General features: G+C 43.7%; 1 protein-coding gene across 7 annotated transcripts in view; it reads right to left on the reverse strand.

Annotated features, from left to right (window-relative positions):
* Positions 1–1,025: 1,025 nt before the first annotated feature.
* Positions 1,026–19,526, reverse strand: part of LOC108159125 (terminal nucleotidyltransferase 5C) — a 44,590-nt gene continuing 26,089 nt past the window's right edge. For 5 of the 7 annotated variants that reach the window (XM_033392298.1, XM_017292111.2, XM_017292110.2 and 2 more), the window contains one exon: positions 1,026–3,809. In XM_033392298.1, the coding sequence (XP_033248189.1) occupies positions 2,202–3,809 (1,608 nt within the window). In that variant the 3' untranslated portion in view covers positions 1,026–2,201. Of the gene's footprint in view, positions 3,810–3,946; positions 4,053–6,537; positions 7,031–19,526 lie in introns of those variants that run through there. The other 2 variants (XM_017292113.2, XM_033392300.1) reach the window with 2 other exon arrangements.

Raw genomic sequence — 19,526 nt, forward strand, 5'->3', positions numbered from 1 at the left:
TTTGTTGTGGATATAAATATACACAAATATATAGATAAATATATGCTTGCTTCTACATATTTTAGTCATTTGATTTATGTTGTTTGCAATTGCAAAAAAAAAAAACTCACACATAGAGCAGAAAGTTTGTTGTTTTTTGTTGATTTTTGTTTGTTTGTTTGTTGTTTGTAGCTTTCAAAAGTTATAAATAGTTGCTTTTCGACAGCATATTTTGATTTATTTTATATATGTATGTATATCAGTTAATCATTCATAAATTATCACCCATCTGAAATTAACTGCTTCTCTCATAGCATGCTTCAATCCATCCATCCATCCGTTCATCCATCCATCAATCAATCAATCACTCACTCACAAATGTTGCTGCTGCCTGACACGCACTGCTAAAAAAAAAAAAAAAAACACTACAAAATATGACATTAAATTCTTCCAGACATTCCATTCCAAATTTCTCATTCTTATCCGTTTAGAGATTTTTCGTCTTGTTGATTTACGTTACGTTTGATTTTTGTTATTTTTGATTACAATATTGGTTATTGATTAATCTTTTGTTTTGTTTTTGTGAATTGAATTTCGTTGAGCAACTTCTTCTGATGCTGATGAGCATCCCTCAGATAAATACATCATCTCCTCCGCCTCATCCTCCTATATATCTCAACCCAGTCATCATTATCATTCTCTCCTCCTCTTCCGACATCGACAGTTCAATTTGACTAATATTTACATATTATCTCATCACTTGTTTCATCATATCATATCATATCATATCATCGTTGTTTTGCCTGCACTTGGACTTTTGCTTGGAATTTCTACTGGACTGGAACCGACGACACTCCTCCTGTACTCCCGTACTCTCGTGCTCCCGTGCTCCCGTACTCCTGCACTTGCCATCCAAAAAGTCATTCAATTTAATCGTACATTTATGAGGCTATATATGTATATATCGTATGTAACTAAGTATTTTTCTACTCAAAAATTATGGGCGTGTGGGGGAGGGAGGGCGTACTTAAAAATTCCAAGTTAAATTCAAATTCAGGGGTTTCTATTGTTTTATTACACACAAAAAATAGGAAAGGGAAAGAGATAGACAAAATGGATGACAGGAAAAATCAAGTCAGAAAAACAGGAACGAAATTTAGGTACATCCCGACAGAATTTTTTTGTTTTTTTTTTTTCGATATTACATGAGTTTTGGTTTCTTTACAACGAAACTTCCTAGAAAAGTCTGTGTGTGTGTGTGTGTGTGTGTGTGGGGGGGGGGGGGGGGGGGGGGGGGGGGGGGGGGTGTGGGTGTGAGCAGAGAGCCCACTTTTATAGTTTATAATTTAAGAATTTTTCTTTGAGTTTTTCAACCCGTTTTCTTTTGGTTTTTTTTTTTTAATTTTTTTTTTGTTTGTTGGCCCTGATCAACATCTAACAGCGGCTGGACTTCAGTCTGAAAAATAGAGCTTTCATTTTGTTGAGTTTTGAGGGTGTACAATAGCTCGACACACCAAATTGTAGAATGTAGAATGGAACCGTGGGTCGTCGTACAGATAGGGGGCACAGAGAGGAAGGTATGTGTGATTCGTTAGCAATCGGAAATACCGCTTGAACGAATCCTTCTCCTAGTCCTGGTTCTCGGTTACATTGAGATAGGAGTTCTCGCCCAGAAGCAGCATACTGGGCGGCGATCCATCATGGGGATAGAAGAAGGCAAACTGTCCGCTGTAGGTGCCCGCCTTGCTGCAATCCTCCCGGCTGTAGACGGGTACACCTTCAATCTGCTTCGGGGTGACCACCAGGCTGCCAGTGATTCCACCTTCTCCTCCCGCGTCTGCTGCGTCTGCTCCTGCTGCTGTACCCTTCGGATCGTTGAGGCTTTTCTCAATAACTGTCATGGCTGTGGTCGGGCTTCCATCTTTATCTATAGTGGCGTTGTTCCTCTTATTGCTGTTGATCGGGACTTGGATTTGAATGCGAGGTGGGGCTGGGGCTGGGGCTGGGGACGATGAAGATGTGGGTGGTGCCGGTGGTGGTGGGGGTTTTGGAGTTAGTTCAGTTTCAGCCAAGAGCCTTATGGTTGTTGTTGTTGTTGTTGTTGTTGTTGTCGATGATCCCAACGCATTTTCTGGCCAATGATGCTTTTGTTGCTGTTGCTGCTCATGATGCTGATGCTGATGCTGATGCTGGTGTTGTGGGGTGTGCTGCTGCTGCCCCAATCACGTGCTCAGCCAGGTGGAGTTGCACGTGCAAATGGTGCTGGGAATCACAGGTGCATAGTAGACGCCGTTGGCATAGATGAGCCCCGGCGCCTGTATCTGGATGGTCTGTGGGCCCGCTGCCGCGGACTGATCGCTGCTGCTTGTGCAGCAGACCGTGGGCGGGGCCGCCTGCTGCACGTAGATGGTCTGTCCCTGTGCCGATTGCGGCGACTGCGAGACCAGGGTGAGCGTTGTGCCCTGCTGCGCCGCCGCCTGAGCTTGTGTCTGCTGCTGCTGCTGTTGCTGCTGCTGCTGCTGCTGTTGCTGCGCAGAGTCCAGGAACTGTTGCTGTCGCTGTTGGTGCTGATGGTACTGCTCCTGGGCCTGCTGTTGTTGCTTCTCCTGCTTGTTGTAGAGGACCTGGGCGGCCAGCGACTGGATGAGGTGCAGCGTCTGTCGCCGCTCGTGGCTCATCAGGCAGACCGTCGACATCTCGACCACGTCGCGTAAATGCATCAGGTACTGATACTGGAGGGGCTCCTCGTCGACGCCCCAGAAGTGGTTGCGCAAGTAGGCCTCCAGCTTTGTGGTCTGCGTGTTGATGTCCGGGAAATCGATGAAGAAGCGGGAGCACATGTACCGCTCCAGTGTCTTGATCAGCTGCGAGTCGACGGCCTTGTAGTTGCGCACCAGAAGGTTGCAGTACTTGAGCAGGCCGCCGCCGCGGATCTCCTCTGGCTGGCGCGTTGAGATCAGTTTCTTCTGCAAGTGGTAGAGCGCCTCCTGGAAGTCCCCGTACACGGACTCGCCCACCACCGTCGGGTAGAAGTTCTCTGAGATGGGTAGGGCGGCACAGTCGTAGAAAAGGAGCAGCGAGTCGAGCACGATCTGGAACGAGTCCACGGAGAACTCGAACTGGCGCCGCATCGAGTCGACGAACTTCAGCTCCACGTTCTTGTGGCCCGGCGAGTTGCCCAGCGAGATGAGGGACCAGCGGTCGCCGTCGTTGTTGTTGTTAACCTTGACCATCTTGCCCACATAGGCCTCCTTGAGGGAGCACGTGTAGATGCGCCGCTTGCAGACGCCCTCGGGCATCAGGTCGAGCAGAGTGTTGAGCACGGCCACCTTGACGCGGTCGAAGACGCGCGGCGTACTCAGCTCGATGGCAAATATCAGGTCCAGGTCATTGTATGGCTGATCCTCGCTGGCTAAAACATGACTAGCTGCCCCACCGTTCAGGCGGATGTCCTTAACTAAGACCCCGGCACCGCCGGCGTTCACCTCCGCCTCCAGCTTGCGGCGCACCAGGTTGACCAGGTCCTTGAGCGTCACCTCCAGTGTGGGGAAGTTGCCGCGTCCATGTATGGCCACCTTCTCGTCCATCACGTCGTGCAGCTTGCTCACCTGCTCGAACGAGAGGACAGCCAGGCGCTGTGTTCCCCCGGTGTCCACGCTCTCCAGCGATCCGTGGTCCGAGGTCGAGGCTATCGAGGAGCCCGAGCTGGGCGACGGCGGCGGTGTCTCGGTGCCGCCATCTGAGTGGAATCCATCGTCGATCTGGTAGACGTCCATTCTGTTGCTGCGCTGCTGATGATATACCTGTTCGGCTCCGTCTAGTGTCCCGCACTGCAACGAAAGTAAAAGAAACGCACAACGAATGTCAATTACAGATCAAAAACGATTACAAAGCAAATATCTTGAATACAAATACACGAAATATTAAATCGATTCTCGATTTTATACACTATATTTTCGATATTTGCCTCAAACTCAAAGCCAGTTAGGGTCTCTATCCTTTTGCTTATTTATTTAAAATTTTGTGTGGCTAAAATATTTCCAGAAAATTGAGAAAAGTTTACAAATTCAAACTACAGTTATCTGAGTGTGTTCCAAAGGCTTTCTGGAGTTTTCCCAAAACCAAAGAATCTTTCGATTCGTTCATTTGAATTCTTTTGGAAAGCCGCCTTTTGGGACTCAAATTTTTCCAGAAAACCTTGAATGGAATCGATCATTTCTTGGTTGTTTTCCCTCTCTGTCCCTCTTTGTAGCGAAAAGCTTCTGGGGATAAGCTTTCGCCTATGAACACCACTACCGTTGCTCAGAGGAAGGTTCTCGTTCTCCCCATACACATACATACATCCCTATAAATGGTCTGCTTCTTTCAATATCATCATCATCACCATCATTTTTGTTGTTTTGTCACTGCTGTTTTATTAATTTATTTGTTGTTTTGTGCCATTAAATATACATATGTATGTAGGTATTATCTAGCCAATGCCAAATGTGATGTGCCGCCCGGGGGCTTCTTTTAATTAATTAATTTGCTTTAAATTTTGCTAAATTCGTTTTCAGTGTCTCCGCTCTCTCGGCTGCCCTCGTCTGTGTGTGCGAGTGTGTGTGTGTGTGTGTGTGTCGTCTGAGTGCAGCCTACGCGCTGCGCTAAACATTAAATTCTGTTCTATTTATTGCTTATTTTAATCGACAAAAACAACAGCCGCAATCATTTTTGGCTCTACTCGGCTCGTATCGGTTCGGTTCGGTCAAAAGTTCCGCGTTGTTATCGTGGCAGAATATCGTAAAGGGAGAGGCAGGTGCGGGGGGCGAATTCCTCATTCCTCATTCCCCGATTACCCACTTCTCTAATTCTCGCCTTCTGTTTTTCGTGCTACTGCGTGTGTTTGTGTGTGTGTGTGTGTGGTATGGGGCTATTATATCGTTTAGCTCTATCTCTTGTATAAGTTTTATCTGCTTTAGGTTTTTTCTCTTTCTTTTTTATCATTTTGTTTGTGCCGTTCACTGTAAAAATTTAATTTTCTGGCATAACTGGCTGCCTAGCCGACCGCAGTGTATACTATACACACACACACATAGGAGCAATGAGGGAGGGAGGGAGGTAGGGAGAGTGGCTAGGGGTTGAGGTTGAGGCAGGCAGGCGGCAATGAGGCACTTGGACCAGAGTGCCATAATACAATTCAAATACATAGATTCTTTGCGTCGTCCTATCGCATGATTCACAGTCTAAATAACTTAGTTAAACCCCCCGAGCAGACCCGGCGTGTACGGAGTGGAGTGCGTCGTGGCTCGACCCGGCCGGACGATTTGCACAAATCGCATGCAAATTTATTTGAAAAAAGCTTTTTGTATAACAAAATATCATTCACAGGCAAACGGAGAGAACAGCAGCAAAGCTCAGACTAAGACTGCGACTGCGACTGAGACTGCGACTATGGGTGCATTAATTTGTGCTTAGTTTTCGTGTGAATTTCGTATTATAACCAACTAAAATTGTCTTTCTGTGTCCGGGTTCGGTTCAGTATGGTGTGGTGTGGTGTGGTGTGGTTGGGGGGTTTCGTTCTGCTTGCTTTGCATCTCCGTATGAGAACTGCCGCGTGGCTGGGTTCACATTCGGGGCACCCGCTGATGGGTTGAGTTGAGAGCATTATTATTCACTCAGTTCCAGTTAGCTCTGGGCTGGGGATGCTTTCGTATTTGTTTTTATTATACGGGGTATATTGGCAGAGAACAAGAGTATGTTCTATGAACAGACATACAGCAGAAGGAAGAGTCTTAGCACCAGGAAACACATCCGAGCAGTGGGTATCCGCTAGTCGGAATACTAATCTTTGCTTTGGTTTTTGTTTTATTTTTTGTACTTTTCTTTGCCAATTATTTATTTATTAATTGCCATTGACGTCGTCGCCACAATAAACTAACACAAATTGCGCCTGTCTTGTATTTATTGTAATTGTTTACTGCATTTTCATGAGGCAATCCGCAAAAGGCTTGCAAGGAATTTGCCCTTGAAGAGGGTTTTAGTGCATTTGTCCCTAGAAAAGCATCCCCTACCTTTGGGTATACTTTCTCTTTGATCTGATAATTCGCTTGAAATTCGCACATCAAATTATTTAAACAAACTTCGGAAATTGTGGTTTATTGCTTTGCTAATCACTTTCTATGGCGATGTTTTTTTCTGTAATCGGTAAGACTATCCAATCGTTTAAATAGAGCTTAGTACAAGTCACAGGAATAGGAATCATTTTCACCAATTTCTAGCTGCGTTCATTATTATCATAACTGTATTTCAGTTGGCCAAAAACCTCAACAGCAACATGCAAACAGGTGCAAAACGTACACACAAACATACATAGATATATATGTATGCACACGTGTTTGTATCTGTGCAGACTGGTAGCTGCTGTATGTCTTAGTTGGCTTAGACGATGGGGACTGGTCTCAAATAAAAGTGAAAATCGTTGCTTTTTCTTCCATTTCTCTCTCTATCTCTATCTGTATCTCTATTTCTGTCCCCTCCTCCCTCGAGTGTTTGTGTGGCTTGTTTTACGTTTCTACGTACCGACAGTGCAGAAAAATGTAACGCAAAAACGAATTTGGATTCCGTGTGGATTTTGTTTTAGCACAGTAGCGGCATCGGCATCGGCCTAACCATTTGCGGCCGGGGGAGCAAACGGGTGCCCGATTGGCGGCTACGAAACGCGACTACGTCTTCTCCTCGGAGTAACGGTATCTGTGTACCCGTACGTACAACGTATGGATGGGATGGCAGCAGGCCGCCGCTGGTTCGGTTCGGTCTGTCTCGACTTTGGATGTAAATTTCGTTTCGCAAATCGTTTATGTATTTCGGAATCACAATTGGAAATAGTGGTACTACGGTTCACTTCTTCACTTCACTTTTGGCACACAGAGACTTTTTATTTCATTCGAATATTTAACTTTTTGGCATCTCTTTCTCTCTGCTCGCACGTACATGTATGTATATGGTATATCTCTTTTTAAAATATTTCTTGATTCAGGCACCGCACTCTAGCCGAGAGCCGTCCGTTGGGTTGCGCGTTTGGATTGGAAATAAAATAAAAATAAAAATAAAAAATAAAATGAATTGAATCGACGACTCTGCTCTGCCTCTGGCTCTCTGTCGCTGTCGCTGCCGCTGCTGAGAATATTCGCGAGTGAGTGGTTCGGTTCGGTTCGGTTGGTGTTCGGCCACTCTCGCTCCCCGCAACGAAATAATAAAAGCTTTTCTGACGTCACAGTGGAGCAGCTGGTCTTGAGTGAGTTTCGAGCTTGGTGCTTTTTTAGAAGGGCATATAAAACACAAGCAAACACACACACACACACACACCACGATCTGTCGGGTTAGTCGGTCGATGTCGATCGAACTGGTCTCTCCCAACGACCGCTCCTGCTCTCCCTCTCCCTCTCTCTTTGTCCACTGCTTCATGCTTGCAATGCAATGCAATGCGGGTGCTGCTCTGCTCGGTCTCAGCTGATAAAGCGATCAAACGGGTCGGTCTCCTCTCCGTCTCTCACTCTTTCTGTGTGCGTGTGCCTAGAAGAGTGTGTGCATGTGTTAGTGTAAGCTGCATTTATGCCATTTTTGTATTGCAATTTTGCAGGCCGTCCGTTTTCGATTTCATTATTTTGTATGCACCTCGCACTCGCACCTCACTTCTGGCGGCTATGTTTATGCACTGCCAGAAAAAAGGTACGTTTTGTGTCCGTCTATGGGGGAATTTCTATTTCTTTCTATTTATAGGGTCTGGTGTTTCTCATTTATTTGTTCGCTTCTTTTGCTGCTATTTTCTTCGACACTAATTACGAATTCCCATTTGTCACAGAAATGCAGACGGGAACGACAAAAAGCAAAAACACCAAAATAAAATAAAACCTAAAACCGAAACATTTTCTGATAAGAGTGGAAGAAATATGTACATATTTTTCGAAGGAGGGCTGCTGATAAGACCTGGACTTTTCTCTCTCTCTCTCTCTTTCTCTCTATTGTTCCCCTTAGATGACGATGTTAATTAGGAGAAGACGCGGCACAAAGCGACACAACAAAAGCCAAAAATAAATAAAAATTATGTAAATAATTATCGGTAGCAACAATAATCTCTGCCTCTACATTGTATACACTGTTATACTACATATCGTATGTGTTATACTTGTTTCGACCGCTTCGAATGGGATGCCAAATCCGTTGGCCTTTATATTCGGAACCCCCAGAACAATATCAACAATAACAAGAATGCGATGCCATAATAATCGAAGAGAGACAGCGACAGCAGCCGTACAGACACATGATTATTATAATTTAGCTTCATTAGCTTTACCGTTATTTCGGCGCACAGCAGAATAACGGTTCAATGTTATAATTTAGCCGAAAATCTAACGAAACATTTTGCAAGATTTGATTTTAGCTTGGCGCTGTTTTGATTGCTTGATTAATGTTTATTTGCTCATGATGGATGCCCGAAAAGAAACCCAGCAGCAACAGCAGCGGCAGCAGCAGCGGCATTGAGGCAAGAGCGTTAATGTATCTTGCAGATACTCGCACTCGTGCACTGCATTACTACGAGTGGCAGCGGCGCAGCACCACACGAGAAATATAATACAAGACGGCGCTGGAGGTGCGGCCGAGCGGTGTATGGCTCTGAGGTCGAAGTCGGGCCAAGCTTGTTGCCATTATTACTGCTATTGTTGGTGGGGGGCAGGGGGGACCTGTTGCTGTTGCTATATATGTATCTGTATCTGTCTGTTGTGTGTGTTAGCTGTATCTGTAGCTGATGATGTCTTGGCTGGCTCCGCTACGCTGTTTGACTGTTTGGCAAGACACAGACTCATTCAGGGCGACCCTGACCCAATAAGCCGTGTCCATTGCAAATGTATCTGTATCTAGCCGAGTAAGTAGCGGTGGCCAAGCGAGTAACAAAAGGAAGCACCCAGTGGGAGACTACCAGTGCCGCAAAGGTCGAAACGAAAGTGTCTGGAAATCTGGAATTCTTGGGCAAACCCCACTCGCCGCCAGCTCCAGCTCCAACCCTAGAAATGCAAATCACGGCTAATTGTTATGCCGATCATCGAGCAACCTCAAACCCCCCAAACCCCCAAACCCCGAACCGGTTCGACCGACATTTCAAATACGCATTCAATTCCATAAACCATTCGATTCGATTCGATTCGATTCAACAAAATCAACAGCAATACGATGATGGCCAGGCACAGACACAGACACAGATTCACTTGAGGTGCTTTTTTTTTTGGCATAACTTCACATACAACACGTTGGTGGGTGGAGGGGCGGTACTGTACCTCGCAGTACACTTCCAAGCAGACACTGAAAGCGAAAGTGCCCACGACACACCCAAGAATCAAAGAAAAACCAAGCCCACAGGTGTTTTGAATGCCCTACGGTAAAGGGAAAGGAAAGAATAGTACCTCTAAGGCTTTCCTGAAACATATATATCCATCTATCAAGAAGTTTTCCTTCTTTCATTGGTTCTTTCACAGAGAATTCTATAAAAATATATGCATAATATATACAATAATCGCTAATAGTCAAAAATCTTTTCTTTTTTTTTTTGTAATAGTGAAAACAGCTGATCTGTAGATTAATGGTCTTTCACCCGGAAATTGAATTTCTTTTAGTTTTTACTTTTCTTCTCCTCTTTTTTTCCTTTTTTCTTTCGTTACTTTTCTGTTGCTTCTGAACTTTCGGTTTTGCTTCTACATTCGCGGGGAAAGGGGGATGGGGGGGATGGAGGGGGTTTGGTTTAATTGTTACTCTCTCGTCTGCCATTTTTCGTCTCTTTTGTGTGTTAAAACGTGACAAAGGAAGAAAGATTCAGTTTTAGTTTATATTTGAGCTTAAAAACTTGTTATTCAATTAATTTTCATTTGGGTTTCCTCAATATGAACCCCCTCCCCCCCCTCGATTGTGGGTTATGCAACCCATTTGGGTCGATTTGTGGCTCGTGTTTTAATCGAATGATGGGCAAAAACAATTCTGGCTTAAATAATTTTATTAACACAAAAGTAAATTGCCGATTGTCTGTCCGATTGTCGGCTACAAAAATATAAATTGAGCAAGTTAATTGAGCAATTCATTAAAAGCCCAAATGAAAACAGAAAGTTTACGAATCGACAATAAAAACAAAATGAGTTTAGGGAGAAAATTGCCTGTGATTAGAGGCAGCTTAGTATATATACTATACTATAAGCCCGTATCCCCTGTCAACCCAAGCGGATTCTGATTAAACAGAATCCGGATACAGTGTACTGCAGATACAGATACAGATCCAGATAAACACCTGGAGAGTGTGATTGTGTTTTTTGGCTTTTGGCATTTGTGCAAATATTATTCCGAACAATAAACAAAGAATATTCTGTGTCTGTGCCTGGGTCTTTGTTTTCGATGTCATAATACCCCATAATACCCATTATTTGCCGCTCTCGAGAAATGGCTGAAATAGGGGAAAACATTTACCTGTAAACAAAAAGCAGACGGACAAACTAATATTTTTGCATCAAATATTGAGTCAGATGTTTTTTAGAAAAAAGATTCAAATTATTTTAATTATTCAATTATGGGTTAGAACGAAATTCAGAAATAAATCGAAAATTAACATCGAATTAAAATTTTAATTACACCTTAAATTTACATTAAATGGCTGTCTTGGTTCAAATGATTGTTAAAATGCACCCTAAAACTATTATTAAATTTAAATTAAATTTCAAAATATTATTGGCCTTATTGTTTCTAGAGTTTCAAATAAATGGAATCATAGAGATATTTCATCTCAGAGATATTTATCTTTCTAATGAAAGTCGTACGGAAATGTTCACGAAATTTGTTAAACTATTAAAAAGGAAACCCTTCATATTTCCCCCCCTGAAAAAAGTGATTTTATTTGTTGGTTTTTCTAGTCGTTAAATGGCTTTAATGCGATTGTGGCTATAATCGTTTGATGGTTTTGTTCCACTGTTATTGGCAGCTTCACTCGCGATGAATTTAATTTGATTTCGCGTATCAACTGATTTCAATTAAGCGATTAAAATCCCAGGTACCCACGAGATAAACAAACTTTCAATTGCTGTCTTTTTTTTCTCTGTTTCTGTTTCTGTTTCGATTCTTCTTCAGTGTTTTTTTTTGTGGCTTTTCGAAATGGCGTATTGCTGTTAGTCTAGTTTTTATGTGTGTGTGTTTTTTTTATAAGTACATTCTGATGTGGTTGTTGTTTTGTGTGTGTTTTACGAGTGTTGTGTTTTGTTGTGTTGTTCTTTCGTCGATGGCTTTCATTGTTTTGTGGCGTGACTCTCCAGAATCATGCAACTTGTAATTACAGCAATGTGACGATGAGTATCTACTACTCGTACTACGTATCTATGGGATACACACACACACACACAAATCAAGTGAGGAGCAAGTAATGAAGTTTCGGCCTGCGGATTCAGAAAATCAGCGGTGGGGGCCGGGGCTCCAAAGGTGTGCTCCACACCACTCGTCTTTCTATCAGTTAATGGCAATTTGACTCGGAATCAATTAAAATCGCTTACAGCAACAAAAACAAAAACAAACTTTGAGATACACTTTCGAGGCGGCTGCGGCGGCGGCATGCGTTCGCCCCGAATGCGGCAGACCTTGAAGCCACCAGCCAGCCAGCCAGCCCCCACCATCCGTCCCCCCACACAGCATTTCGAAAGGCAGAACCAAAAACAAAAAAGCCAAGAAAAACAAAGTCGAAAATTTTCGTTGCCAACGGAGTTTGTAATTAAAATTGATAAATGATTTCGTGCCACACATAGTAGAAACGGCACTTCAGCGACTGCTCCACTCTACTCGATAGGAGACTCGTGAGAGTACTTCCTGGAAAATCAGCCTCAGCTGCGATACATCCAGTGATACATCCATTAGATATGAATGTTTATGGAGGAGGGCGAGCATCTGTGGGATGCATTCTAATCGATTGAGGCAGCAGCCAGCAGGCAGCAGGCAACAGGTGGTTGAACACAGAAAGATACACACGTGAGTGTACATATATTTCAGGGGAGAGCTTATGGCATCCCCAGACTTTAAATATTTGCATGTTTTGCTCTTGAAGATAGCAGTATTTAAAGTCTATCCCACAGATTGATGGATGTTCTTTTGGAAGATATTTCATTGAATAATTTCCTCGATTTGGCAGAGAAATGCAGCAGATACAATGCTGTATCGAAAGATATTCCATCAAATCAAAGAAAAACTTAGTTCAAACAGAGAAATCCAAGAAATCTTCCAAATGTATCTCAAGAGAAGTACTCCTGTAAAAGTATCTTAGCGATACAGCTACTGCAGAACAACAACTAATGAATTTTCCAAGTTCTTTTGCAATTTCCACCCGTTTTCCAGACTTTTCTTCAAACAAATCGATTACCGAAAAGCAATCGTTGCAAAATGCAATTTGAAATTCGAGTATTCCCTCCAATATCCGTTGTTTTGTGGGGCGACACTTTCTATCACTTCCGCTGAGCGGGGGGTGGGGAGGGGGGCAGTGAAAGCACCGAAAGGCCAATCTCCCGTACACACAATATATCGCAAGAATTATTTCCGCTGGCAGAATGATAAATACAAAAGAAAAAAGAATAACAAAAAGTAAAGAAGTGACAAAACAAAGTGGAACACTTGCTGCCAGGTAAGCTGAAAATATTCGACAGATATAGATACTATATCTACAGAGAAAACAAGAAAAAACAGTTGTGCAAACAGTCAACAGGCTCGGTGAATGCGCTGTGCCAGATTCCGTCTGTGGATTAGCCAAGTGTTTCCTTAGCACCGAAAGAGCACGACTAAAAAGTCATCCGAAAGATGTTCTCGCTCTGCGACAGAGAGATGCCACCCACAAAAACAACATTCAACTCATGCAATATGCATCCAAATGTGGGTTGAGTGGGCGCTGGGGGTGTGGTTGAGTTACCGATGATTACTGATTGATGACTAACCCGATGGGAATTATGGCTGAGCCTTAGATCAAGCTGTTGATTCATTTGTTTGTTAACAATCAATTCACTCATCTCGCAGATGGCATTTATGCTTTGGCTAAGTGCTTGCTCGCGATTTGGGCCATCTTTAAATGCATTCAAGTAATAATTAAATTCCCTTTCCCCTTTGTGTTTTCCCCATAGCGAGCAAAAGTCGCCGAGGGTTTATTGGCCCCGAAAGATTTATATAAAAATAATATTAAAATTGTCATGAGATGGCGGAGAAGAGAAGAGACGAGCCGAGACGAGCCGAGCCGAGACAAGACACTCAGCAACAGTTGAAATTAAAATTAAATAAAATTGCTTACACAAACACAAAAGTTCAGAAATTATTGCTTATTACATCGGTACGAGTCGGCGGTCTATATATACCCACATATAGACATATACAGTACTATATACTCGTATAAATGCCATTAAAACACATGTAGATACTTTTCAACGGGGCAGGGCAGAGGCTTATCATCAATCAAGCAACGCTCTCTGCCACGCAGATGGGGGGCTCCGGTCTGACCCGGTGCGCCTGCACGTGCAGGCCGAGTCGGTTAATGGCCCCCAAACACACAAATCGCACGATCATACTACCACTATAATCGTTCAGTCTAATCTTTAATCTACAATCGATCGATTATAAGTTTCATTCATTCCCACAAACCAGGGGATAATCCATAAACTAGGTCCAAAGGGCATTCTCTTTGGCAGAATTCGCTTTGGGATTCCATGGTGGCAGCTGGTGGCAAGGACGTGTCCATGCCAGATCGTGGCCTGCTGCATAACTCTGTTTCTTTTTTTTAATTTGAATTTGAAATTATAGCACAATTTTCGTAATTGAACTTTCTTTTGTCGCTCAGAGCTACGTGGCTAACATTTCAAACAACATTTCATCGTAACGAAATGGAAAACAAAAAAGAGTACAAATCGTTATGCAATCTGATTTCTTTGACTTTGATGTACAATATTACGTCATTCCCCCCCACCCCCCACCAAAAAACGAGACTCAAATATAGACGATCTAGCGCTGATCTGCGTTGATGGCTTAAGTATGCTCTAAATCGAAATCGAAATCTTATTCTGGCCCCCACGTATTTGGCATTCAGATGCCATCCAAAAGCCGACACACTTGAATCTGCCAATCTGCTGAAGAGCTACAAAGCGTACTTCTTCAAATGCTGTTGACTGGCGATGGTGGAGGAGGGGGAGAAGGGGGAGGAGAAGGACTGGCCACCCCTGCCACCGATTTCGGTGGGCATTCAAGTGCGAGCTGCGTAATCTGCTTATTAGACATGAGCCGGCGATGCCTTCGCGCTTCGGTTTGCCCAGAGCTCCACACTCGAGTGGAGCACACACCACACCACATCGCATCGAATCGCATCGCATAGCAGTAATCATGGCATAAAAATAGAAATCCGATTTCAATTATAGTTCTCTCTCGTCTATCATAAACGTATTTGTATCTTTAAGATACACCGATACGCTTCGGCAAACATTTCGATCCCTAGGAATGGCCTGCCCCCACCATCTCCCATCGAAAGGTTACTCGTTGAAAGGCAGTGGCTGTGGCTGTGGCTGTGGCAGAGTTCGTGCCACATTTTGGGGGGCTGCCTCGTCGCGGCGCGGAGCTCGTTTTCAGCGATTCGTTTTGTCTGGGTTTTGTTTTTGCTTTGCGCTTTGTGCTGCGTTTTGTTGCGTTGCGCTTTAGTTGGTCTCTGTGTCAGTGGAGCTCTGCAGCTCTGAAATGCCACCTTGCCGCACCAACCATTCCATGCCCCATGCCATGCCACGTATCGTATCTGTGGCAATGTGGCAAACGTTCGGCTGCAGCTTCAGGCACGACCACGACGACGGATTGGTTTCAAGCTTTGCGAACAAAAAAAGTGAAAGGAGTTTTCGTATTTCGTACTTCGTATGCCTATTATTATTATTACTATTATTGTTATTAAATTTAAGGAAAAACTGAATTTAATTTGACATTTGCTTAAGGGAAACCTCCTCCGGGAGTGAACGGAAAACCAAGGGAATCCATAGAATAACTCATCAAAGGATTAAAAAACAGTTTAATCATAATTTCATGTGGCTTCTTGGCAGCAGCCACAGCCACAGCATGGCTTGGCTTGACGGTGAAAATTACTGGGAAAACACTGATTTTCACTTAGCAAAAAACAGCAGTAACAAAAGGCAAAAGCAAGAGCAAACCTCTCGGCCCAACCCCAAATGAGCCACAAACTGCTGCCTGCTGCCTGCCGCCTGCTGCCTGCCGCCTGCCACTGTTGTGGCAATTGTGTCTGTGTGTTTGAGTTTGTTTCTCTATGCTTTTGTGGGCTGTGTTGCGCTGTGTTGTACAATGCACCCGGAGAGTCATGCACATGAGCACATGAGCACATGCACATGCCAAAGCATTGCGCCACCAAAAAACAACAGCAACAACAGCAACAACAGCAACAACAGCGACCACAGCCACCACAGGCGAAGCACCTGAGAGACGAGACGAGACGAGACCTGTCTCTGTCTCTGTGTCTGGGATTCCGATTGAGGCAACTGAAACCGAAACCGAAGCTGCATTCGAGAGATCCAACAGATGAATTGTGAGATCTCTCGAGATCTCTTGGCTAACTTTAAGATATATGCAAAAATACACACACACGGAAAAAAGGTATGCAATAAATGCAGAGGTAGAGGTAGAGAAAAGAGTCCATAGATATTCCATGGAAAGTAAGCAGAAAAGAAAAGAAAAACGAGATGAAAGAAGTCAAAGAACTATGAAAACTCTTCTCTTTTAAACAAAAGAGCAACGTAATCGAAAATCATCGATAAACTCATACGCAGTCGATAGGAAAGATATCGAATCAGAACTTCAAGAATCTAGTCTTCTATAGCAATGGATAATGGGACAGTAGATACTTTCATTCATCATTTTTCTTTTGCATATTTAGTGTTTTTCGTTTTGTGAAAGCCACAACCGATGAAAAATGTTCATCTTCATTTTCCGTGTGGCTTTGTGGCTGGAGGGGGTAGGTGGAACTTCTATGTGCACCTGCCGCAGCGGCATCTCTCCAGCTGCACAACACAGTGTCGCTCTTCGCGCCTCTGGCTCTGTCGTTGGCGCTGGGGCCTGGCATGCCGTTTAAAGCGCGAAAGTGAAATCTTTTCTCGCATTTCCATTTCCATTTCGACAACACGCGCTTTTCTTTGATTTTCTGACGCTTTTGGCGCTGCTTCTGGCTGATTATTTTGGTCACTGAACTTTTGTGGTGGATAAAAACAATCGATACTCACGCGATAGCAAGACCGATTACCGATACCAATACCGATAACGATGTGTATGGAGAGGAGATTGGGGGCTTACCTGAAAAGAGAAAGAGAAACGGTTAATAAAAGCACAAACATAATTTATTATGTATACGACACGAAAAACGTGGAGACTCGATGCGAATCGAATAGAAAAACGTATTTTAAGATATTCCGAAAATATTTGAGGAGTGAATCTGCGACACGACGGCGGCGCCTCGCCGTTGCCAGGCAACGGAAACAGACCCACAAAAAAAAAGAATGGATAGAAAGAGGAACCCCAAAAAATGAGATCTAGATCGAGAGCATCACTTGAATGAGATTCAGAATCAGATTCAGAATCAGCCAAGGCAGAAATTTCATTTTCCTTCAATTAATTTATTTTGTTTTCGTGTACAGTGGTCCCCGACAAAGGCGTACGGTAACCTCTGAGGATGGGAATATGGAATGGGGAATGGAGGCTGCCTTTCCTTTGAGCTGTCACTGTCTTCTGTAGAAATTGTCGCATTCTTTCAGGTCCGATCTGGGACAGACCGCAATTGTGCTCTACATATTGTATATGGATCTGTATCTGTATCTGTATCTGTTGTATCTGCTGTATCCCCATATAGATTATTTAGTCGTTCAGATATTATTATATTTTCGGCTTTTAAGTGCTATTTAAACAGCTGAAAGATGTGTTCACTATTTGCCCTGTTTTTCCCCATTGTCTTTCAAGCAAACAGTGCCACAACTGGGAGGGGGAAACTATGGCGGGGGGGCCGATGGTTTTTTTTTTTTTGGGGATGGCACCTATTTATGGAGACTCTGGAATACCACAGAAATAGCGCCAACAGGTACTCGCAGCAGGCGGCAACTTCGACTTGCCACCCACCAGCACTGCCAGAGATACTTTTGTATCTGTGTGTGTGTGTTGGAACTGGGCTTAATTCAATTAGCTGCCGTCTCTGTCCTTAACTTGAACGTATTCATTTTTAATTAGAACTGTAGGCGCGTAGAGCGCGTCGCAATGCACGGACACCGACACCGACACAGATACAGATACAGATACAAATCTATATATAATCAAAGTCAAAGATATGTACATACATATGTTTGTAAATGCATACGTACATATACATATGTATGTATGCATGTATCTTTGAAGCTTGTTCAGTTTTAGTTTTGTTTTTTTTTTTGTTGGTGTTGTTTCTTTTTTGTGCATGAAATAAATGCCGATAGGCCGACGGACAATGAACGAACGCAGTGGCCGACCTTCGCCGTGTGCGGCATACAACGTCGCTGTGCGCTGAAGGTTGACAATCAATAACAGCAACAATAACAACAACAACAACAACAACTGCAACATTAACTAGAGCACAGCACAGCACAAGCTAAAAACAAAAACAAAATACAAACTTGATTGCATTTCAAAGGGTTTTCTTTTTCGGGGTTTTTGGAGTTACTTGGGGGCTCGTAAGGTTTCGATTGGAGATAGTGGGCTCATGCATAATGCAGGATATGCTAATACACGCGTAGGAAAGCCCCTCCAGAGCAATAGTTGGATATGCAAATGCGTGTAACCTACATAGATATAGGGGGCCCTGCAGGAAGGTCCCAAAGGCGAGAAGGATGAATGGGAGACAGAAAGAATATGTGCACACACACAATAGAAAGATAGAAAGATACAAAGATTAAAAGACACACAGCAAAGGTACATATTTCTACAACTTGCATACACTACTAGATACAAATAAGATCTAGATACAACTGTAATGGATAAGATAGATACTCATGCAAAGAGATACTATGCACCGCTAAAGATACACTGATATCAATCCGATGATAGATTTCCGAAATCAGCTATAGATACATAGATAAAAATGCATTGCACAACTGCCCTGCCCCCCAGCGTAATCAAAGGAGAATTATTCAACACGCAATTGACATTGTATCTGTATCTGCCGTATCTCCACTTGTATCTGCTGCATCTGTGTACTTTTGTGTGTGTTTCTGGTGTCCAATCATCATTAGGCCGAAAACATTTTCTGTAGTCTTTTTCGCTATTATTTCTGTTATTCACAAGTCACGAAGTTGGGCCACTGGCTGGCAAACTGCAATTAGTCTTGCGGCAAGAGGGACAGCGACCTGCTTCGCACTCCATGGAGGTGTCCGTTACCCCTGATCACAACGCAATTTTACAGATACGAATAGATAGATACAAATGATACACCTACGCTCGGACAAGATATAGAATGGAAAGAGCAGCCGACAAATGTTTTTGAAATTGCATAATTACACGTCGGTTCTGAGGGATTGAAATCCTAATCAGCTTAGGTTACCGAACCTCTCCGCGAGGCACGTTCTCCATGACTCCACCCTGGCTCCGCCCTGGGGCCCATTAATACTCGTATCTCGAGAGAAATAAACACATTTCACGGGTCTGCGTCTGCCCTGGGGACTTATTATTATTATTATGTATGCGGACAGTATTCTTTGGACAACCTGCCCACGGTTGAATGGGGTCAGAAGCCAACATCATAGCAGAGCTACAGATACATCTGAGGCGGAGGCTGAGGCTAAGGTAGAGGCTCAGGTAGATTGGCGGACTGGGGACTGGGGACTGTGGCTTGGCTAATTTAAAGTCAGGTTGTTAACCTTTCGCAGAGCACGAAATACCGACCGACTGCGTGGTCTCGAATATGTGCCAAAGACAGAGTCCACAAGACGCAGGGGCTGGGCAGGGGACACATTTGCATGTGCGCACAACATTTTGCAGATAGACAGATACATTTGCCGCGTAACAAGTGCAGCGGCAGCGGCAGCGGCAGCGACAGCGACAGTGGATCGATGTGGCTTAGTAGACTTTCTTCACGTGTTCGTGTGGCATGTGGAGGAATAGAATGTGGCAAACAGGGCAGAGAATAACAAACAAACAAAGAAACAAACGGGCAAACTGTTTAAACAATTCCCAATGGGGAGAGCGCTCAAGTTCTAAGCCGTAGAAAACGACAACTGTGTGTGTCTCTTTCAAAGTATCTCTTTAACTCTGTATCTGTATCTGTGTCTGTGTCTTTCACTTTATTTACCTATATTTATATTTATTTATGCTTTATTGTCTCCCTCTGCGTTTTGTTTGCATTATTTCTTGCATCGAGACATCCGAGACTTTAAATAAACAATTTCCAAGGAGGAGGAGGCGGAGGCGGAGGCGTAGAAAACGTGAACAAACTATAAACTACAAGCCACAGACAGACAACAGATACA

Source organism: Drosophila miranda, chromosome 3, assembly GCF_003369915.1.
Source record: "Drosophila miranda strain MSH22 chromosome 3, D.miranda_PacBio2.1, whole genome shotgun sequence".
In the NCBI taxonomy this organism is placed as follows: domain Eukaryota; kingdom Metazoa; phylum Arthropoda; class Insecta; order Diptera; family Drosophilidae; genus Drosophila; species Drosophila miranda.